Source organism: Barbatula barbatula, assembly GCF_947034865.1.
Source record: "Barbatula barbatula genome assembly, chromosome: 2".
NCBI classification, from domain to species: domain Eukaryota; kingdom Metazoa; phylum Chordata; class Actinopteri; order Cypriniformes; family Nemacheilidae; genus Barbatula; species Barbatula barbatula.
In genome coordinates, this window is record NC_136767.1 from 695,682 (window position 1) to 713,151 (window position 17,470).

The 17,470-nt window shown below is 41.6% G+C and overlaps 1 protein-coding gene across 1 annotated transcript in view; it reads left to right on the forward strand.

The window, feature by feature from the left end:
• The window catches only part of cita (citron rho-interacting serine/threonine kinase a), a 39,158-nt gene that overhangs the window by 20,414 nt on the left and 1,274 nt on the right, over positions 1-17,470 (forward strand). Inside the window, exons 14-46 of the mRNA XM_079449778.1 lie at positions 54-107; positions 612-665; positions 1,819-1,959; positions 2,134-2,259; positions 2,606-2,701; positions 3,484-3,600; positions 3,680-3,789; positions 4,013-4,187; positions 4,470-4,667; positions 4,914-4,967; positions 5,689-5,886; positions 6,496-6,689; positions 6,857-6,992; positions 7,115-7,219; positions 7,318-7,458; positions 8,272-8,379; positions 8,856-9,048; positions 9,138-9,302; positions 10,633-10,770; positions 10,875-11,055; positions 11,142-11,233; positions 11,312-11,416; positions 12,342-12,511; positions 13,205-13,285; positions 13,527-13,662; positions 13,776-13,915; positions 14,110-14,202; positions 14,276-14,384; positions 14,475-14,603; positions 14,680-14,760; positions 14,974-15,052; positions 15,152-15,331; positions 17,060-17,420. Coding sequence (XP_079305904.1) covers positions 54-107; positions 612-665; positions 1,819-1,959; positions 2,134-2,259; positions 2,606-2,701; positions 3,484-3,600; positions 3,680-3,789; positions 4,013-4,187; positions 4,470-4,667; positions 4,914-4,967; positions 5,689-5,886; positions 6,496-6,689; positions 6,857-6,992; positions 7,115-7,219; positions 7,318-7,458; positions 8,272-8,379; positions 8,856-9,048; positions 9,138-9,302; positions 10,633-10,770; positions 10,875-11,055; positions 11,142-11,233; positions 11,312-11,416; positions 12,342-12,511; positions 13,205-13,285; positions 13,527-13,662; positions 13,776-13,915; positions 14,110-14,202; positions 14,276-14,384; positions 14,475-14,603; positions 14,680-14,760; positions 14,974-15,052; positions 15,152-15,331; positions 17,060-17,420 — 4,440 coding nt within the window. The remainder of the gene's footprint in view (positions 1-53; positions 108-611; positions 666-1,818; positions 1,960-2,133; positions 2,260-2,605; positions 2,702-3,483; positions 3,601-3,679; positions 3,790-4,012; positions 4,188-4,469; positions 4,668-4,913; positions 4,968-5,688; positions 5,887-6,495; positions 6,690-6,856; positions 6,993-7,114; positions 7,220-7,317; positions 7,459-8,271; positions 8,380-8,855; positions 9,049-9,137; positions 9,303-10,632; positions 10,771-10,874; positions 11,056-11,141; positions 11,234-11,311; positions 11,417-12,341; positions 12,512-13,204; positions 13,286-13,526; positions 13,663-13,775; positions 13,916-14,109; positions 14,203-14,275; positions 14,385-14,474; positions 14,604-14,679; positions 14,761-14,973; positions 15,053-15,151; positions 15,332-17,059; positions 17,421-17,470) is intronic.

The window sequence follows — 17,470 nt, forward strand, 5'->3', positions numbered from 1 at the left end:
TATGTGGTTGTGTATCAATAGATTATGTGTTCAAGTTAATGTGTGTGTTTTAGGCAAAGGAACAGGGTAAAGCCGAGGTGGAGGAACTACTTTCTAAACTAGAGAAGGTACAATATCTTCATCCATCATCACTGCTGCATCTCTTAAACTCTGACCTTCATCTGAATGTATACGCAGAAAATATAGCAATACGGTATCTGTACTGTTTAAAATGACATCCAACATTTGGAGATTACATAAGCAAATCAATCTGTGTGTTGATGTGGTCATCAGTCATCCTGAATGATACTCAACATGCTCTTCATACTGTAGTGTGATTGCTTTCACCCGGACAAACAAGCTCTTCATGAATAACTGTTTCTCTAGTGTCATGAGCGTTTATAATGATACTCTAGTTTGTTTTTATTAAAGCTGTGGAGTTTGAAATGAATACATGTGCAAAACATACAATCCAAATGAATCAAAATGTCAATTAATGGCGGAAATAACTCAACGTTTGTTCTGTGGCTTTTCTTCTGAAGCCTGGAAAGAAGGTTTACTTTTGGATTATTTCACGCTGGTATTGGGCCTAATACATGTTTGCCTTGTTATATTGATGTTGATGTCTGTAGACAAACGCTGAGCAGCAGCTGAAGATTCAAGAGCTTCAGGATAAACTCTCAAAGGTGCCGTATATCCTCTGATCCACAATCACTGCTGAACGCTTCGGCTTTATACACCAGACCAGATGAATGAATGTAATCTGTTCTCAGATCAGATTCTGCTGAGAGATGAGTAGAATCGAATGAGCCACACCTGTTATAGTCGACACGCATGTTTGATCACACCTCAGATCAATTTTATATTAATGAACTTGATATCTATTATATTGTTATATATGATGTTGATTTGCATCCACTCTGCAGATTAACAACATTTGTTTCGCAGAATTGCTTCTTGAGATTCTAATTTGTATTTATATATTTTTGCGGTAAAGCTTTTATAAATATGTTCATTAATACATATTTTTACAAATGCATTATAAAGCAGTTATAACTACATCAAAAGGGGAATTCTAACGAAATACCTGACAAATAGTGAGCCATTTTTAACTTGCATGTTAAAATGCTTAATTAACGTATTTATTGATTATTTATTTGATTTATTATGGTTTTTCAAGCCATGTTGCTTACCTGATCTGATTCCCAATGTCTTACGGTGCCTTCAGATCATGATGCTTAGTTATTATTCCTCCTCATTATTTATTGTAGTAATGCTCATCATCTCTGATGTGAATCATACATTTAGATGTATTGAAAGCCCATGAAAGTGCATTTTAAAGAAAAGAGGATGCCTGTGAAGTATTCATTCACAACTTCAAAACACCAAATTGAAAAAGTGTTAATAGTTATAAATGTTTGTAAACCATGAAAGTGTGTTTTAATATAGTGGTTTCATGTGAACCATTAATGAACTATACATAAATAGAAAAACCACCGGTCTCCAGTCTACTTGCCAGGTATTTCGTTAGAATCCATTTCTATTTTCTCAGTTATAACTGCTTTATAATGCATTTGCAAATGACTTATTAATCATTAATAAACACATTTACGAATGCTTTATAAAGGAAACTTTAATGAAAAGTGTCAAAAACATTTCTGATTGTATAGTCTTTCAAACATTATAAAAAGTGGTTTTACTATGATAAAATGCACACCAGAGTTTGATAAACTGACCGGTAGATGATGTCAATATTTCTCTCTACGCAGTTGCTTTTTCATTTATGGAACAAAGAGTTTTATATATAATAAATCTTGTTTTTTTATTTTGATACTGCAGGCGGTGAAAGCGAGCACAGAAGCCACAGAACTGTTGCAGAACATCCGTCAGGCTAAAGAACGTCTGGAGAAAGAACTGGAGCGTCTGCGCAGTAAATCTGATCCCAGTGACACGCTGCGCAGACGCCTCAGAGAGACTGAGGTAACTGAGGACATATATTCATTACCAAATTATGGAGCCATTCTGCATTCAACTTTCTCATTCATAAGGCGTGAACGTTTCCAGCTTGTTAGTGATTCATCATCTGAATTGGGGTTGTTTGTAAATAGCTGGGATTCAGTATCGTTCTCGATGTATTGTCACGTTTCCGTACAGGAAGGCAGAAAGTCTTTGGAAAGCCAAGTCAAGCGTCTGGAGATGGTGGAGCGTCGAGAAATTAAACTGAAGGATGACATCCAGACCAAATCCCAACAGATCCAACAGATGGCTGAGAAGATACTGGTGAGAGACGGATCAGACTAACAAAGATTAAAGCGCTAACACGCCTCCTTAACCAACTGACCCCAAACAGCACGCTGATTTATCTCTGCGGTCAGCCTTCAGCATCTCTCTGCTTTAACTTTCATACAGATTAACACTTTACAACACAGCACACACTGAGGGATGTCCCATCTGTTAGCACACACACACGTCTTTATACGTCACTGTGGAACACACACACTTAGATGACGAACCCTCGAGCTGCGCACAGCTTCTCAAAGCAAGTTTCTTTCTCACTTCAGCTGTTGAGGGACTTTATGTGCTGGAGCGTCTTTGGAGATCTGACCGCATGTGTGTGTGTGTTTAGGAGCTCGAGGAAAACTTGAGAGAGACTCAGTCTACGGCTCAGAGGATGGAAGCTCATTTGGTCCAGAAAGAGCGACTCTATGAGGATAAGATCAAGGTGAAGTTCTGTTGTGCTGCGTTATATTTCTGTTACGTGACATCCTCGGAATGGATTTGCTTCAAGTTCTCACTATTAACTTCACTAAATATTTACTGGCCACTAGAATCTTGTGCATTTGGAAAAACAAACTGTTGTAAATGTTGTTGGTGACAATACCCATAAATATATATATATAGAAATACCCCATAAATAATATCGCACTATTTGTTATTGAACAAAGGCATATATATATAGATAGATATGACAACATATGATGTTTATTTTCTTTTTTATTTAGCCTAGTTGTGCAAGAACTGTCGAGCTTGTAGAGATGCTGCTTCAGTTTTTGTCAGAGGTCATGTCTGGGTTCTCCACTGGAGTTTTGGGTTCCTCGCCACCGTTTGAAAACAGTTTTGCACTGAATTTAAAGTTTTCTTATTTATGTGCTTGAACCTGTGTGCGTGTCCGGATTCTGTGTGTTTAAACTTTTTTTGTTTTTAACTTGTATAACTTTAATGTTTAGCCTGTAGTCAATATATTTCATGTACAGCTGCTTTGTAACAATGAAAACTGTAAAAAGTGCTTTATAAATAAAGTTGACTTGACTAGACATGATCAATATCATGTCAACATGCGCTATTGAAAATTACGTTTTTTAAAGTTTCTCAGGAAATGTTGTAGTCGTGGAAATAAGAAGTGATGGGAAGTGGTGTTTTTAAATATGTATTTATGGGGTGTATCTTTTATTTAGTTGTTGTCTTGTTAAAGTTGACTGTGTGTGTGTGTGTGTGTGTGTGAAGGTTTTGGAGGCTCAGATGAAAACTGATATGGCCGATAAAGAGAGTCTGGAGCAGAAACGCGCTCAGCACGAGGAAGAAGCTCGTGAGAAATGCAAACTCATCAGCGAGCAGAAAGCTGTAAGTGTCTCATCTCATCATCAAATGTCAAGCAGGTATTTCAACATGTAACAAAACGAGCGCTTGTTTCTCTCTGAAGACGATCAACGCCATGGATAATAAAATGAAGAGTCTGGAGCAGAGGATCTCCGAGCTCTCCGAGGCCAATAAACTTGCGGCCAACAGCAGCATTTACACACAGAAGAACATGTAAGAGCTTCAGTGTGTTCTTAACCCGTATGTCTTTCTTCTTCTGCAGAACACAAAAAGAAGATATTTTGAAGATGCCAAACAACATTGACTTCAATTGTATGAACACAAAACTCAAAATATCTTCTTTTGTGTTCTGCCCGAGAGCGAGTCACATACGGGTTTGTCGTATGAGTCCTGTGTGATCTTTCAACGGTCAGTCTGACTTCAGTGTCTCTCTCAGGAAAGCGCAAGAGGAGATGATCTCCGAGTTACGACAGCAGAAGTTTTATCTGGAGTCACAGGCAGGAAAACTGGAGTCTCAGAACGCCAAACTAGAGGAACATCTGGAGAAGATGAGCCAGCAGGAACAGAGCAGAAAGACTCGCATATTAGAGCTGGAGACCCGACTCAGGGAGGTGAGATCTTCTTCAGCCTTTAAATAATAATAAAAAAGAAGAGTCTTTTCCACAATGCATTTAATTGTGAGATATTAATCTTTCTTACCAAATAAAAAGATATTGCTATGCAGAATTAGGTTACTAATGTAAAACAACTATTTGTTTTTGAGATGACCAGGACCAGCTGTCCATTCTTAACATGAGCTGGTTTAATGGATTTATTGGATTCAGACACTTGTGGACTAGTGAAGCTGGGAGATGAGGTATCATGTTTTCGTTGTGTGTGTTTGTGTGTTTCAGATGGGTCTGGAGCACGAGGAACAGAAGCTGGAGATCAAGAGACAGGTGAGTGAACTGACGCTATCGCTGCAGGAGAGAGAGTCTCAGATCAGCAGTCTGCAGGCGGCGCGTCACGCCCTCGAGAGTCAACTGCAGCAGGCCAAGACTGAGCTGGAGGAGACCACCGCAGAGGCCGAGGAGGAGATCACCGCTCTCAGAGTGAGACGACACACACAACACATCATCCACTTTAATAATGGATTCCGATTGGGTGCGCATTTAACCCAACAGTTGGGATTTGTCCCTTTTTAGCCTAACTGGGTTATTAATAAAATAATAACACTGCATTTCTTCAAAGTGTACTATAGGGTAATGGTAATAATTTCCAGCATAAATCACTTTATAAATGAATTAAAATGCAGAGATTAAACACGTACTGATTGTTTTTCTTTCACGTTTGTTTAGGCCCACAGAGATGACATTCAACGCAAGTTTGATGCCTTGAGAGACAGCTGTTCGGTAAGACTCAAATCCTGCACAAATATTACCCACAAACCCCTGCACTACCAGTGTTTTAACCAAAAGGGGTGCAGCACAGTGTTACATGATTTTGACCTCAGTGACTGTGAGCTTCAGGGATTTGGGCACAAAAGAAGAAAATATTGATCTGAAAAGTAAAAGATCTGAACTTCTCTTGCTCTGTTGGACTTGAGCCCGAGTCACACAAAGAATCGATACAGATCAGGGCACATCCTTAACGTCTTTTTCATCCCAAACCACAGACCCTGGATCAGTCTGACCCTGAGTTTTCTCGATGCTGTTCTCAATATAGAGCATCCGTTAGAAATGCATAAATGTGTTTTGCTGTCGGTCAACAACATGCTGTACAGTACATGCATTGATGCTGGCTTTGTGATTGTTGCCATAGTAACAAATATGAAGTGCCCAACATGCAGTAGTCGGGTACAGAATTCTCGAGGCAATCAGGTAAAGCCTTGTACACCACATGACTAACTGCAGTAGAGCTGTAGGGAAATAACGTCATGTGAAAGCTGATTGGTCAACAGACTCTAAGCTCTTTAATAAACAACTACATTCCATCTGCATCTATAATCTTTATTCACAACGATTTTCAAAAATATCTCAAGCCCATGATGGATAATCAGCCTATCATTACAATATTTATAAGGGTGTGGATGAAGGTTGTTCGTGAGGATGATGTAAGTTTAATAAATGGCAGGTGATCACAGACCTGGAGGAGCAGTTGACCCAGCTGACCCAAGAGAACGCAGAGCTGAACCGACAGAACTTCTACCTGTCCAAACAACTGGACGAGATGACGGTGGAGAACGAGGAGCGACTGCAGCTCGATCAGGACGTGGACCGTCTGCGCCGCGAGGTTGCCGACAGAGAGATGCATCTCAACAACCAGAAACAGGTACAAGAGCAGACATCGAATATTCACTCTTTAATGTTATTGAAAGGGCAAAAAATATGTGTCTTTAGCTAAATCATGGATGAACGCAAGAGTCATAATCACCAAACTTAAGGTCAGATGCGAGAATAGCGTTGTCTGCTTCTAAACGCAGTTTAATTTGTGTTCAGCCAAAGAACGAGTCACATACTCGCAGCGTTCTGTTATATGTTATATTTAAATTTGCACCGAACAATTATTTATGGTGATCTCATTGGGCTTTAGCCTACCTTGCGTTCTTGTGCCACATTCCTCTTCATTGTTCTGCAATTACCAATAAAAAATACAAATTAAAAGTAAGCTTTTTCATTTGCATAAAGGCTATTGAATAATAACCATAAAGGGAGATTATTTGCCACCTAAAAATATCTGTCACCGTGATCAAGCCTATTTTCACGACTTAAAAAATTCACATAGCTTTACATCAATGTATATCACGCAGGTGTCTTTACGGGATGTGTGTGAACACACGCAACGATTCTATAAAATCACTGGCAGTGTGAATGATCCCGGGACACCTGTATCTTTCCATGATGTGTGTATGAAAAGGGCTTTTGTGTGGACCTGTTTCAGAACATCGAGACCCTGAAGACCACATGCAGTATGCTGGAGGAGCAGGTGGTGGAACTGGAGTCTTTAAATGACGAACTCCTGGAGAAAGAGAGACAATGGGAGAACTGGAGATCTGCTCTGGAGGATGAGAAGAATCAGGCCGAGCGCAGAACTCGAGACCTGCAGAGACTGCTGGACAATGAGAAGCAGAACCGGTGAGAGATGCACACGTTCACAAATATCATTTCACTTGTTAAGGGGTTTTATAGCAACCTGATCATCCGAAATACGGAATTATACATATCTGTTCGTATCGCAAAACTCTCTGAAGCTTCTCAAACTCGACCCAGGTGAGATTAAAGTCGTGTTCATTGTTCTGCAGGTTACGGGCGGACCAGCGCAGCACCGAGTCTCGGCAGGCCATCGAACTGGCCGTGAGGGAACACAAAGCTGAAATTGTGGCTTTACAACAGGCTCTTAAAGAGCAGAGACTTAAAGCAGAGAGTTTGTCTGATACTGTGAGTCACACACACACGCTCACGACGGTTTGTCCTGCTGGTTTGACCCGGTTCTCCTCTTGTGAACCATTGAGACGACCAATCACACGCTCGTCTTGATCTCTTGTTTTTGTTGATTTCAGCTAAATGATCTGGAGAAGAAGCATGCTATGCTGGAGATGAACGCACGGAGCCTTCAGCAAAAACTTGAGACGGAGAGAGAACTGAAACAAAGACTCATGGAGGAGGTATGATGACACGTTGTGTCTGTATGACTCAATAAATAAAAAAACAGCTTTAAGGAAACGGACAGACGTGTTTATTTTATTGTTTATGGCCATCTCAGCAAGGGAAACTTCAGCAGCAGATGGATCTACAGAAGACGCACATCTTCAGACTGACACAGGGTCTTCAGGACGCGCTGGATCAGACCGACCTGCTGAAAACTGAGAGAACCGACCTGGAGTACCAGCTGGAGAACATACAGGTAAACACACACACACGTTCAGCTGAGCTCAGTTCATGTGTTGAGTGTGTGAATGAAGGTGTATAATTATCCCAGACTGGCCTTTCATTTACACACACACACAGAGAGAGAGAGAGAGAGAGAGAGAGAGAGAGAGAGAGAAGGTGAACCTAAAATGTTAGATTGCATTTATTCCCATAGATTTTTGGAAGATCGCAAAAAATAAGCTCTGTTATTAACACAGTTTTTGATGTTTACACGTTTTGTCTATCAAGATCATCTTCACAAATGAACACCACATCTGTTACTTTTAAAGCCGAAACACAATCAGCAGAAGTAAAAGCTAACATGACGCTATAAACAGATTATACATAAGGTCGCTCGATATCAACGTCACCTCTTAGGCGCTTCTGGGGTTTGCATGCAAAAACTTCCCTATTGAATTTTCTTTGTTTATTTTTAGATAATAGTAAGAAATTTTGTTCTCAAATCATTTAAGATATAAATCTAAAATATGCACGGATCAATTGTTGTAAAATGTTCATTACAAAAAATATTTTCTAATCTTTTAAGAATAATTGGATGCCATTTTCCAAAATAAAGCTTGAACTCATCAATTGTTCAGAAAACACCACTGATGTTTATGTAAACAGGGTCACTTTTCATTTCATTTTGTGTGTGTGTGTGTTGGGCTCATACCCATCATCTCTCATGAAGTCATAAAGCAAATGGTAATGCAATACTTGACTATTTGAGCTGCAGACGGTCTATAATGACATTTGAACACTGAAACTTTTTTTTGTCACATCTTGTCGCTGTCTTGTCTCTCTTCAGGCCGTGTACTCTCATGAGAAAGTGAAAATGGAAGGAACAATCTCTCAGCAAACCAAACTCATTGACTTTCTGCAGGCCAAGATGGACCAGCCCGCTAAGAAAAAGAAGGTGAGAGAGAGAAAGAGAGGCATAAGCATTTTTTGATATTACAGTTCCAGTGCAGTTTGTCCTCTGGGTGTCTCAGCGTGAAGCTCATTCATCACGTCTCATTACAGTCTGCTGTATACTTAAAGATATAAATGAATGTTTGTGTCGAGTCTTTATCACTGAACTGCAGACGCTCAGGAATAAACAAATGTAGTTTTTTGTACATATTTTTAACGGAAAGTAAAAGCGATTTCTTTATATTTTCGATTCGATCTGTTGTAACGATAAAGGCAAATCAAATCTTTTATCTCTAAAGTTATTTTTAAGATAGATTAACTCTGAATCTTGATTTCTTGTCTATTAAGACACATTAAGCTTCATATCCATGTGTTGGTGGCCAGCAGAAGTGTAAATGGTTTTCTTAATCACACAATAAACCTCTGTAGGATGATAAAGGTTCCGTAGTCACCGTCTGTATTAATGTCATCGTGACACAGGGAATATTCGGCCGTCGGCGTGAGGAGGTGGGAGTCACGGCTAACGGAGCCACAGCCGCGGCGTCTCAGCCCGCCGTCCCCTTACAGTACACTGACATGAAATCAGCGCTGGAGAAAGAAAGAGCTCGATGCTCCGAGCTGGAGGAAGCCCTGCAGAAGATGAGAATCGAGCTGCGGAGTCTTCGAGAAGAAGGTGAGAAGTCATTCAATGTTCCCACGTCCAATATAGAAACATCTGTCTTGGAAATCCGATGGTAATCTCAGTCTCTCTCTCTCTGTCAGCGGCTCATTTTAAAGCTCAGGAGCATGTGCCTCCGTCCATGCCAGCGGCCCGTCAGCAGATCCTCATGTCAGCCATCGTGAAATCTCCAGAGCGGCAGCCCAATCCCAGCAGCCTGCTGAATCCCTCCAGCTCGGCCCGACGCAAAGAGACCTCCACACCTGAGGGTCAGTCGCTTTTCTTTCGTCCGAGAACGATTTCTAATATCTCTGAATATATTCCGTGTGAGTGTCTCTCTGGCTCTGTGTTTGTCGTCCTTTAATCTTTCTCTCACTGCTCCGTCTAACCTGAGAGCTTTTTCTCTTTCGTATTCTTTCCAGAGAAGAGGAGAGTCACGTTTGAAAGTAAGTTTCTCTCTGTCATCGCATCAATGTCTCCCTCCTCGTTCTGATCTGAGATCGGTTGAAATGCTCTCAGGATTATCAACTGATGGGTTTATATCTGGTCTTGTGATGTTTGCGTTGTCCTCTTATACATATAAAGCAAGGTTTTGTAACCGTGAATATCTCAACGGACCTCTGCGGGGGGGAAACGTTTAAACAAAGTATTAAACGTGAACTCGGATATAAAAAATGCATGTGAGACGATGTGCGGATTAATGTAATGATATCTGACACAACAACATTAAACCCATCAGCTCAAGACTTCATGTCTCTCTCTCTCTATCTACAGCATGTGGTTTCACCGCACTGGCTTTCATATGAGGGTTGACAAACTCGATTTTCTTGCTTTCATTTCTTTCAGGTTTTGTGCTTCATATGTTTTTGTTGGGTCAGACGGCGCACAGAACGCTGCATGTCTTTCTTTCAGTAGCGTTTCTCTTGGCTTGTTTGTTTGCTGAGATAAAGATGGACATGCGAACGTGTTTATGCTGGATGTGAATGACATTTGGATTTCTGAGGCCTGGAAATGCTTTTGCTCCATGCTCTTATTTACACCAGCACTTGTAAACAGGGATGCACCAATATGTCAATTTTGGCCGATATACAGTATCTAGATATTAATATAACATTTCCTAAGACTGAAACAAAAGGCAAAACAAAGGTTTTATACCGTTAGTTCTCATTTACCAACACTTCTTTACACCAGTTTAAGATTCTTTAACCTTCAAACTTTTCTGGTATATGGTATGATAGATGTTCTTCCAGAGCAACCCAGAAAAATGTTCTTAATAACCACGAGTCTCAAGACTGAAAGCATTTAGACAGCAGTCTGATTTAAACAATATGCTTTTGTTCCTATAATTTACACACGATAAATACTGAATCTACATCAACAATGCTTTGCTAATATACAGTATTTGAACTGTGAACAGCGTGCAGCTGAAGAAGTTTAACCAGAGGAAATGATTTATCAGCAATAACATATCGGCCGATAACATTAGAAATGATCATTTATCATCCGATACCGATATGGCCGATAATGTATTGTGCATCCCTACTTGTAAAGCATTATTGTGAGGAAACACAGTGATAAGATGTGTCTGTCTGTGAGTAGAGTATGGGCGGCGTGTGAAGGAGCGGATGCATCACAATATTCCTCATCGCTTCACGGTGGGATTGAATATGAGAGCGGCGAAGTGTGCCGTCTGTCTGGATACTGTTCACTTCGGCCGACAAGCTGCCACATGCCTGGGTACACAAGACACACGCTTAAAGTTGAATGACCTTAAAATGCTCTTAGTACATATAAGATGAAAACATTGTGGTATTGTCTCCCTCTCTCGTCTCATCTTTCAGAATGTCATACTCTGTGTCACCCCAAGTGCTCTCCATGTCTCCCTGCGACCTGCGGTCTTCCGGCCGAGTACGCCATGCACTTCTCTGAGGCTCTGTGTCGAGATAAGAGCAGCTCGCCCGCTCTTCAGGTGAAAGAAGCGTCGGGTCACGTGCGTCTGGAGGGCTGGATGAAGCAGCCCAGGTGCGTCCACGCACAGCACGTACAGGACACGCGTGTGTTTGTTTAAAGCCGTTTAAATGGAGGTTTGATGTGTGGTGTGTTCGCAGGAATGGGAAACGAGGGCAGCAGGGCTGGGAGAGGAAATATGTGGTGCTGGACGGAACGAGAGTATCGATCTATGAGTGTGAACCCACAGAAGGTGTGTGTGTGTGTGTGTGTGTGTGAGTCACGCTGTGTTTCGTGTGATGTGTTTCATGAATGGTTGTGTGTTTTTCAGACTCCGTGAAGCCGCAGGAGGAGTGCGAGTTGTGTTTGCCGGATGGTGAGGTGACGGTACACGGAGCCGTTGGTGCTTCTGAGCTCATCAACACGGCTAAATCAGGTCAGACACGTATGTTCATGTGTGCTTGTCATTGTCAAGGCTTTAGCTATAAAAATAACAGTCGAATGAAAACACCACAGACCATAGTTTATACAGGTACTAATGTTCATCTAGCAAAGTTTTCTACATTTAACATGTCGATGAGACGATTCAAACATTGAAAGTTTTACCAGAGCTTTGAATGCGGGTTTTAAAGGGGATGTTTCCTCCCCCACATGACGTTAAACATGTTTAGAGCACAAATGAAGATATTAAGGAGACATCCGAGAGATTTTCAGGCCTCCTCATAGACATCATGGTGTCAGTTGTTTCAAGGTCCAGAAAAGTCATAAAGACTTGGTTACATTGGTCCATCTGCTCATAGTGGCGCAGTTACATTTATTTGAAGTGACAAGAATGCTTTATATGTGAAAAACAAACCAAAATCCAGACTTAAGTTGGTCTTGTCAGTGTATGGTGCGCGTTCACGAGAACACATCGTCGTCGTCGTCTTCTTGGACGAGAGCACTTTTCCACGTTGTGAGTCAGCGTTCGTGTTGTGAACAAACCTAATTCGCATGCGTCAAAGTGCTCTCGTCCAAGAAGACGACGAAGAATAAGTGCTCTCTTAAACGTGTCATTTGTGCTCCAAAGACGGCGGAAGTTCTCTAAACATATCACACAAAGTTAAGTTTTTGGTGAACTTCCCCTCTTGAGTGATATTTTGTGTGTATTTAAGGCAGATCGATCATATCAGCCATAATCAATTTAGTATTGTAAACACATCATGCATAAAACTAATGGATTTGTCTGATATTCACAGTTGAATAACAATTGTTTTTTACAGTTTTATCACGTTATTTTCTATTTATATAAACCGATTTCATGAACGTCCCGGTGCGTCCTCACCACCAATAGAGTGATTGTAAACGTGTGTGATGTGCAGATATCCCGTACGTGCTGAAGCTGGAGTCTCACCCTCACACCACGTGTTGGCCCGGTCAGTCTCTGTACTTCATGGCTCCCAGTTTTCCGGATAAGCAGCGCTGGGTGGCTGTTCTGGAGTCAGTGGTGGCTGGCAGCAGAGGGTCTCGTGAGAAAACCGAAGCAGATGCTGTGAGTGAATGTTTGTTTTGCAGTTATCTGTCATTGGGGTGTGTGTGCGTGCGCGCGCAATACTCTGACAATACAAGTGTGTGTTGTGTTCTGAACACTGTAGGCAGGTGCTAAAAGACAGAAGAATCTCTCACCGATGGTTCAGGTAATGATGTCACAGGTGTGCTGATGTTTCATTGTGTCTGCTGCTTGGATTCGAGCATCACACACACAGATAAGCCATACAAGTGTGTGTGTGCGCATGCAGGTTCCTCTTCTGTCTGGTGTGCCTGTTGCTTGCATCATCATCAGGTCATGAGGTCATCAGGTTATGAGGTCATGCCTTCATACAGTGAATGTGAACATCAGTCAGTGTTTCCTGTAGTGATGTTTAGTGCTGACCATGCGTCACTCCTGCTAAAGGAAGTGAGGCTCACAGTTATTATGAATGTTCAGTTAGATCGCCATATGAATCGTGACTGCCGTGTAAAATTGTCAGCAAGACTCTGATCAGTCTTCGGTCAGTTTCTCACATCACATTCTGATTCAGATCAGCGTGTAAGATGTTTGACGGCAGGAAACACTGACTGAAACGTAAAGCAAACTCTGCCGCCCATGTCATGTGAATGCAGTCGCTCTCGCTCGCCTCTGCTGTTAAATGTGTTTATCTGTGTTTAGCCCATCATCTCTCTCTCTCTCTCTGTGTGTGTACAGAAGCTGTTGGGTAACTCTCTGCTGAAGTTAGAAGGAGACGACCGGCTGGATATCAACTGTACTTTACCCCTGACTGACCAGGTGCACACCTGTACTACACGCACGCACGGGACGCTTCCTATGTTCAAATCGGCTCAATGAAATGAAATGTGACAGGATTGATTAAACGAGTTGGAAAATATTCTTTTAGTATTTACACATGATTAAAAAGTGGCCAGAAGGTTTTTTAATATCACGAGTAGGACCGGATTCATCATCTATCCCACATAAACAACTGCTGCAGATGTGTTCTGTATTGTGATTGTGTGTGTGTGTGTTTCAGATTGTGTTGGTGGGCTCAGAGGAGGGTCTCTATGCTCTGAATGTCATTAAGAATTCTCTGACACACATCCCGGGTCTGGACTCAGTATTTCAGATCCAGATTCTTAAAGATCTGGACAAACTGCTCATGATCACCGGTCAGTTCTGTATGCTCTCTCTCTCTGTCTCTCTCTCTCTCTGTCTCTCTCTCTCTGTCTCTCTCTGTCTGTCTCTCACTGATGATGTCATCTGTGTTTGTGTGTGTGTTCAGGTGAGGAGCGTGCTCTGTGTCTGGTGGATATTAAACGGGTGAAACAGTCTCTGGCTCAGTCTCATCTGCCCTCTCAGCTGGATCTCAGTCCGTATATCTTTGAGGCGGTGAAGGGCTGCCATCTGTTTGCTTCTGGAAAGGTATTTCCACCTGAATCACATTTCCCATCATCCCCCTCACCCTGACTGAGACCTGACAACGCTACTCCTTTTACAGTACATCATATTGAAATCCATTCATTATACATTATAGGTCCTGGATTTACTACGTTAGTACGTTTTGGTCTTAGTGATTTGAGTCTTTTTTTTCCAGTAAGTGTGTGTTTGTGTTTTAGATTGAAAACGGGATGTGCATTTGTGCTGCGATGCCCAATAAAATCACCATACTGCGCTACAATGACACGCTCAACAAGTTCTGCATCAGAAAGGTGACGTATGCACAAGCTTGGTATGGGCAAAAGAGATGTTTTGTGCCTGTCAATCATGTTGTGTGATGTGCAGGAGATCGAGACGTCTGAACCCTGCAGCTGTATTCACTTCACCGGATACAGCATCATCATCGGCACCAATAAATTCTACGAGATGGAGATGAAGCAGTATGTGCTTGAAGGTGGGCACAAATAAACTCTGTACACAAATAATAAACGTCACGCGCACACATCAGCCAGTTCGTGACGATTCATCTCGTGCTTGTTTTCAGAGTTCCTGGATAAGAACGACGTGACTTTGGCCTCGGCCGTGTTCGCTGCCTCCTCTCATAGTTTCCCCATCTCCATCATCCAGGTGTCCAGCTCTCCGCAGAAAGTGGAGTATCTGCTCTGCTTCCACGGTGCGTGTGCCGTCTTGTGATGTATCTGAAGGTGAAGCGTACGATTGCTGACAAATGTGTGTTATTGTTCATACAGAGTTTGGAGTGTTTGTGGACGCGTACGGCCGCAGGAGTCGCACCGATGACATCAAATGGAGCCGTCTGCCTTTGTCCTTCGGTAAAACAAAACGATGTTCATGTTAGATGTTCAAACAATAAGTGATTTACGCATCAAATATCTGTTATTTGCTTTTAGTGTTCCTGTTTTCATTTGTATTTGTCTTTTTTATTCAATTTTGTCCCTCAGCTGTTTCAGTTTATTACTAGAGCAGCGTTTTTTATTTCTGCGTTATATAAACTAAACAGATTTCATGTTGACTCTTCTCGACAGCGTACAGAGAGCCGTATCTGTTTGTAACCTACTTCAACTCTCTGGATGTTATTGAGGTTCAGAGTCACTCAGCACTCGGGTAAAACATCTCTCTGGTTTTTTATTTCATTCTTCTTTTTGTTGTGATGGGACGCACACGCTGTATAAATGAACCGAGGGTTTTTGTGTGTGTGTTCAGTCCACATGCGTACGCACACTTGGACATTCCTAACCCACGTTACCTGGGTCCGGCCATCTCATCCGGCGCTGTGTACCTGGCCTCATCCTACCAGAACAAACTGCGTGTCATCTGCTGTAAAGGAAACCTGGCCCAGGACGGCTCGAGTGCAGAATCGCAGAGAAACGGCTCCACGCGCAGGTCAGTCCACACACCGACCACTTGATCCAGTTTTCTTCTCCAGTGAGGATGCCTTGTGTTGTTTGGGCTTGTGTTGTTTAGAGAGTTTTCACTAGATGACAGATGCAGTCAGGGTTTTGTCGGTATCGTTTTCATTGTTAGTTAATGTACAAACAATCTTTTTGTTTTCCAGTGTCCTTATGGGCTCATGTTAAAGTAAAACTAGTTCAGCTTCATGGGTCAATGAAAAGCACCTGGGCGTGTGTATTGAAATGTCATGTTATCAGCTGTACCATTTGTTTGTTAAACATATAAACATTTGATGTTACAAACAAAACCCGGAGAGAGAAATTTGGAGAGGAAATATGTTGTTCATTTAAAAAAGAAAGTTTCGTAATCATGTCCCCGTGTGACTGAAAGACTGTCTGTCATTGGTCCAGAGTTTATCTCTCATTTTCTCTCTTCTTCACAGGAAGAAAGGCGCTTTTTTTATATGTGCAAAGGAGTGACATCACAGAGATTTTAACCATGTGTGAATGGGCATCATTAATAAAGATGTGTGTTTTAAAGAAAACCCTTGAAACCCTTGTTTATATCATCTTTCACATCACATACTGTACATGTCAAAGCACATTTTAGCTGAAGATGCTTGAGAAACTCATTTAATCGTGTTCTGTGAGTCCCACTGCCATGTGTTGATGTCCAGTAGGATGAAAGCAAACCTATGCTGCTCATATAGCTACTCTTACAGTCTGTTATTGTGTACATTTGTTGGCGTGTGATTGATGTGATGGTGTGTTTCCAGCTGTTCTGGGTGAGTTATGTTCCGATTTTAACTGAACATCAGTGTAAAGCACGCTCATTGGTCTATAGTGCAGATGGGACATGTGTAAACCGTTTGCTTTCACTGGTGAAATTCTATAGGAAAATCACGTCTCTATGGGTGAACACTTACAAGAATTTACCACGGTAACCTAAAGTTTCTACCTAAATACCATAGTAATTATTACTACATGCTTAATCAATCAAATCTTATTTATTGCTACATCAGTGCCAGATGATAAAGTTATAAACAATACAAATTTCTGAATTTTAGCAATTGCATTATTAACTGTGACAAACCGGTGAAATCAATTAATTAAACTGTTTAAATTGATTAAATGTAAATAATAAAGTTGCTCATTTTAAGTAAAAATAACTCAAATATTTCTATATATATGTATAAATGTATATCAAAAATATAATTAGTTAATTAAATACATATTTTTTCATTAAAGTCCCAGTGAAATTAGAAATCACAATGCTTATTTTTTCATGAAAGATTCCAGCGTTTATTGTAAATAGTTTATCAGTGTGGGTCCTTCTCTTTTTAAAATGCATCTTCTGTCAAAATACGGAAGTTAAAACGATCTTAACTTCTGGTTCACAGGGACTTTAAGTTGAAGTTAACATAGCTGTTTATCTCTGTGATATTTACTAGGCCCACAGAATTATTTTTTTCAAGTGCAGGCACTATTTTATTGCAGCAGGTTAACTATTCAGGCCTAGTGAAATAAAATGAAGTGTTGCAATTTAAACTTTGTCACAGCAATACTGTTTTAAATTTCTTGTTTTGATGACAGTGGTGGGTAATCCTATCAAGCTCACACAGTTTTACCGTAGTAATGGAATTCGGGTAGAATCTATGGTTACCGTGGTGAGTCTCTCACTTTTATATTCTCACCTGGTTTTCTTTATTATGTCCTGCAGTCCAAACAAGCGCGGGCCCCCCACCTACAACGAGCACATTTCAAAGCGCCTTGCCTCCATGCCCGACGTACAGGAGGGGCTCCACCAGCCCGGAACCCCTCACCGTTACCGGGAGGCTCGTACGGAGTTCCGCCGTGACAAGTCCCCCGCCCGGCCCCTGGACAGAGAGAAGTCCCCGGGCCGCCTGACGGAACAGAGGCTGGAGAGATCGCCCGGGAGGATGATGGACCCTCGCCTGGACCGCTCGCCGGGACGGGTCATGGATCTGCGCAGAGAGAGGTCACCTGGCCGGGCGTTCGAAGAGCCTCGCCAAAGACTGCACACGGGGTCGGCACGCACACCCATCAACACGGTCAACAAGGTCAGTTCTTTCATATCAGTGAGATCAGGTGTTGTGGTCAGATGATGTAA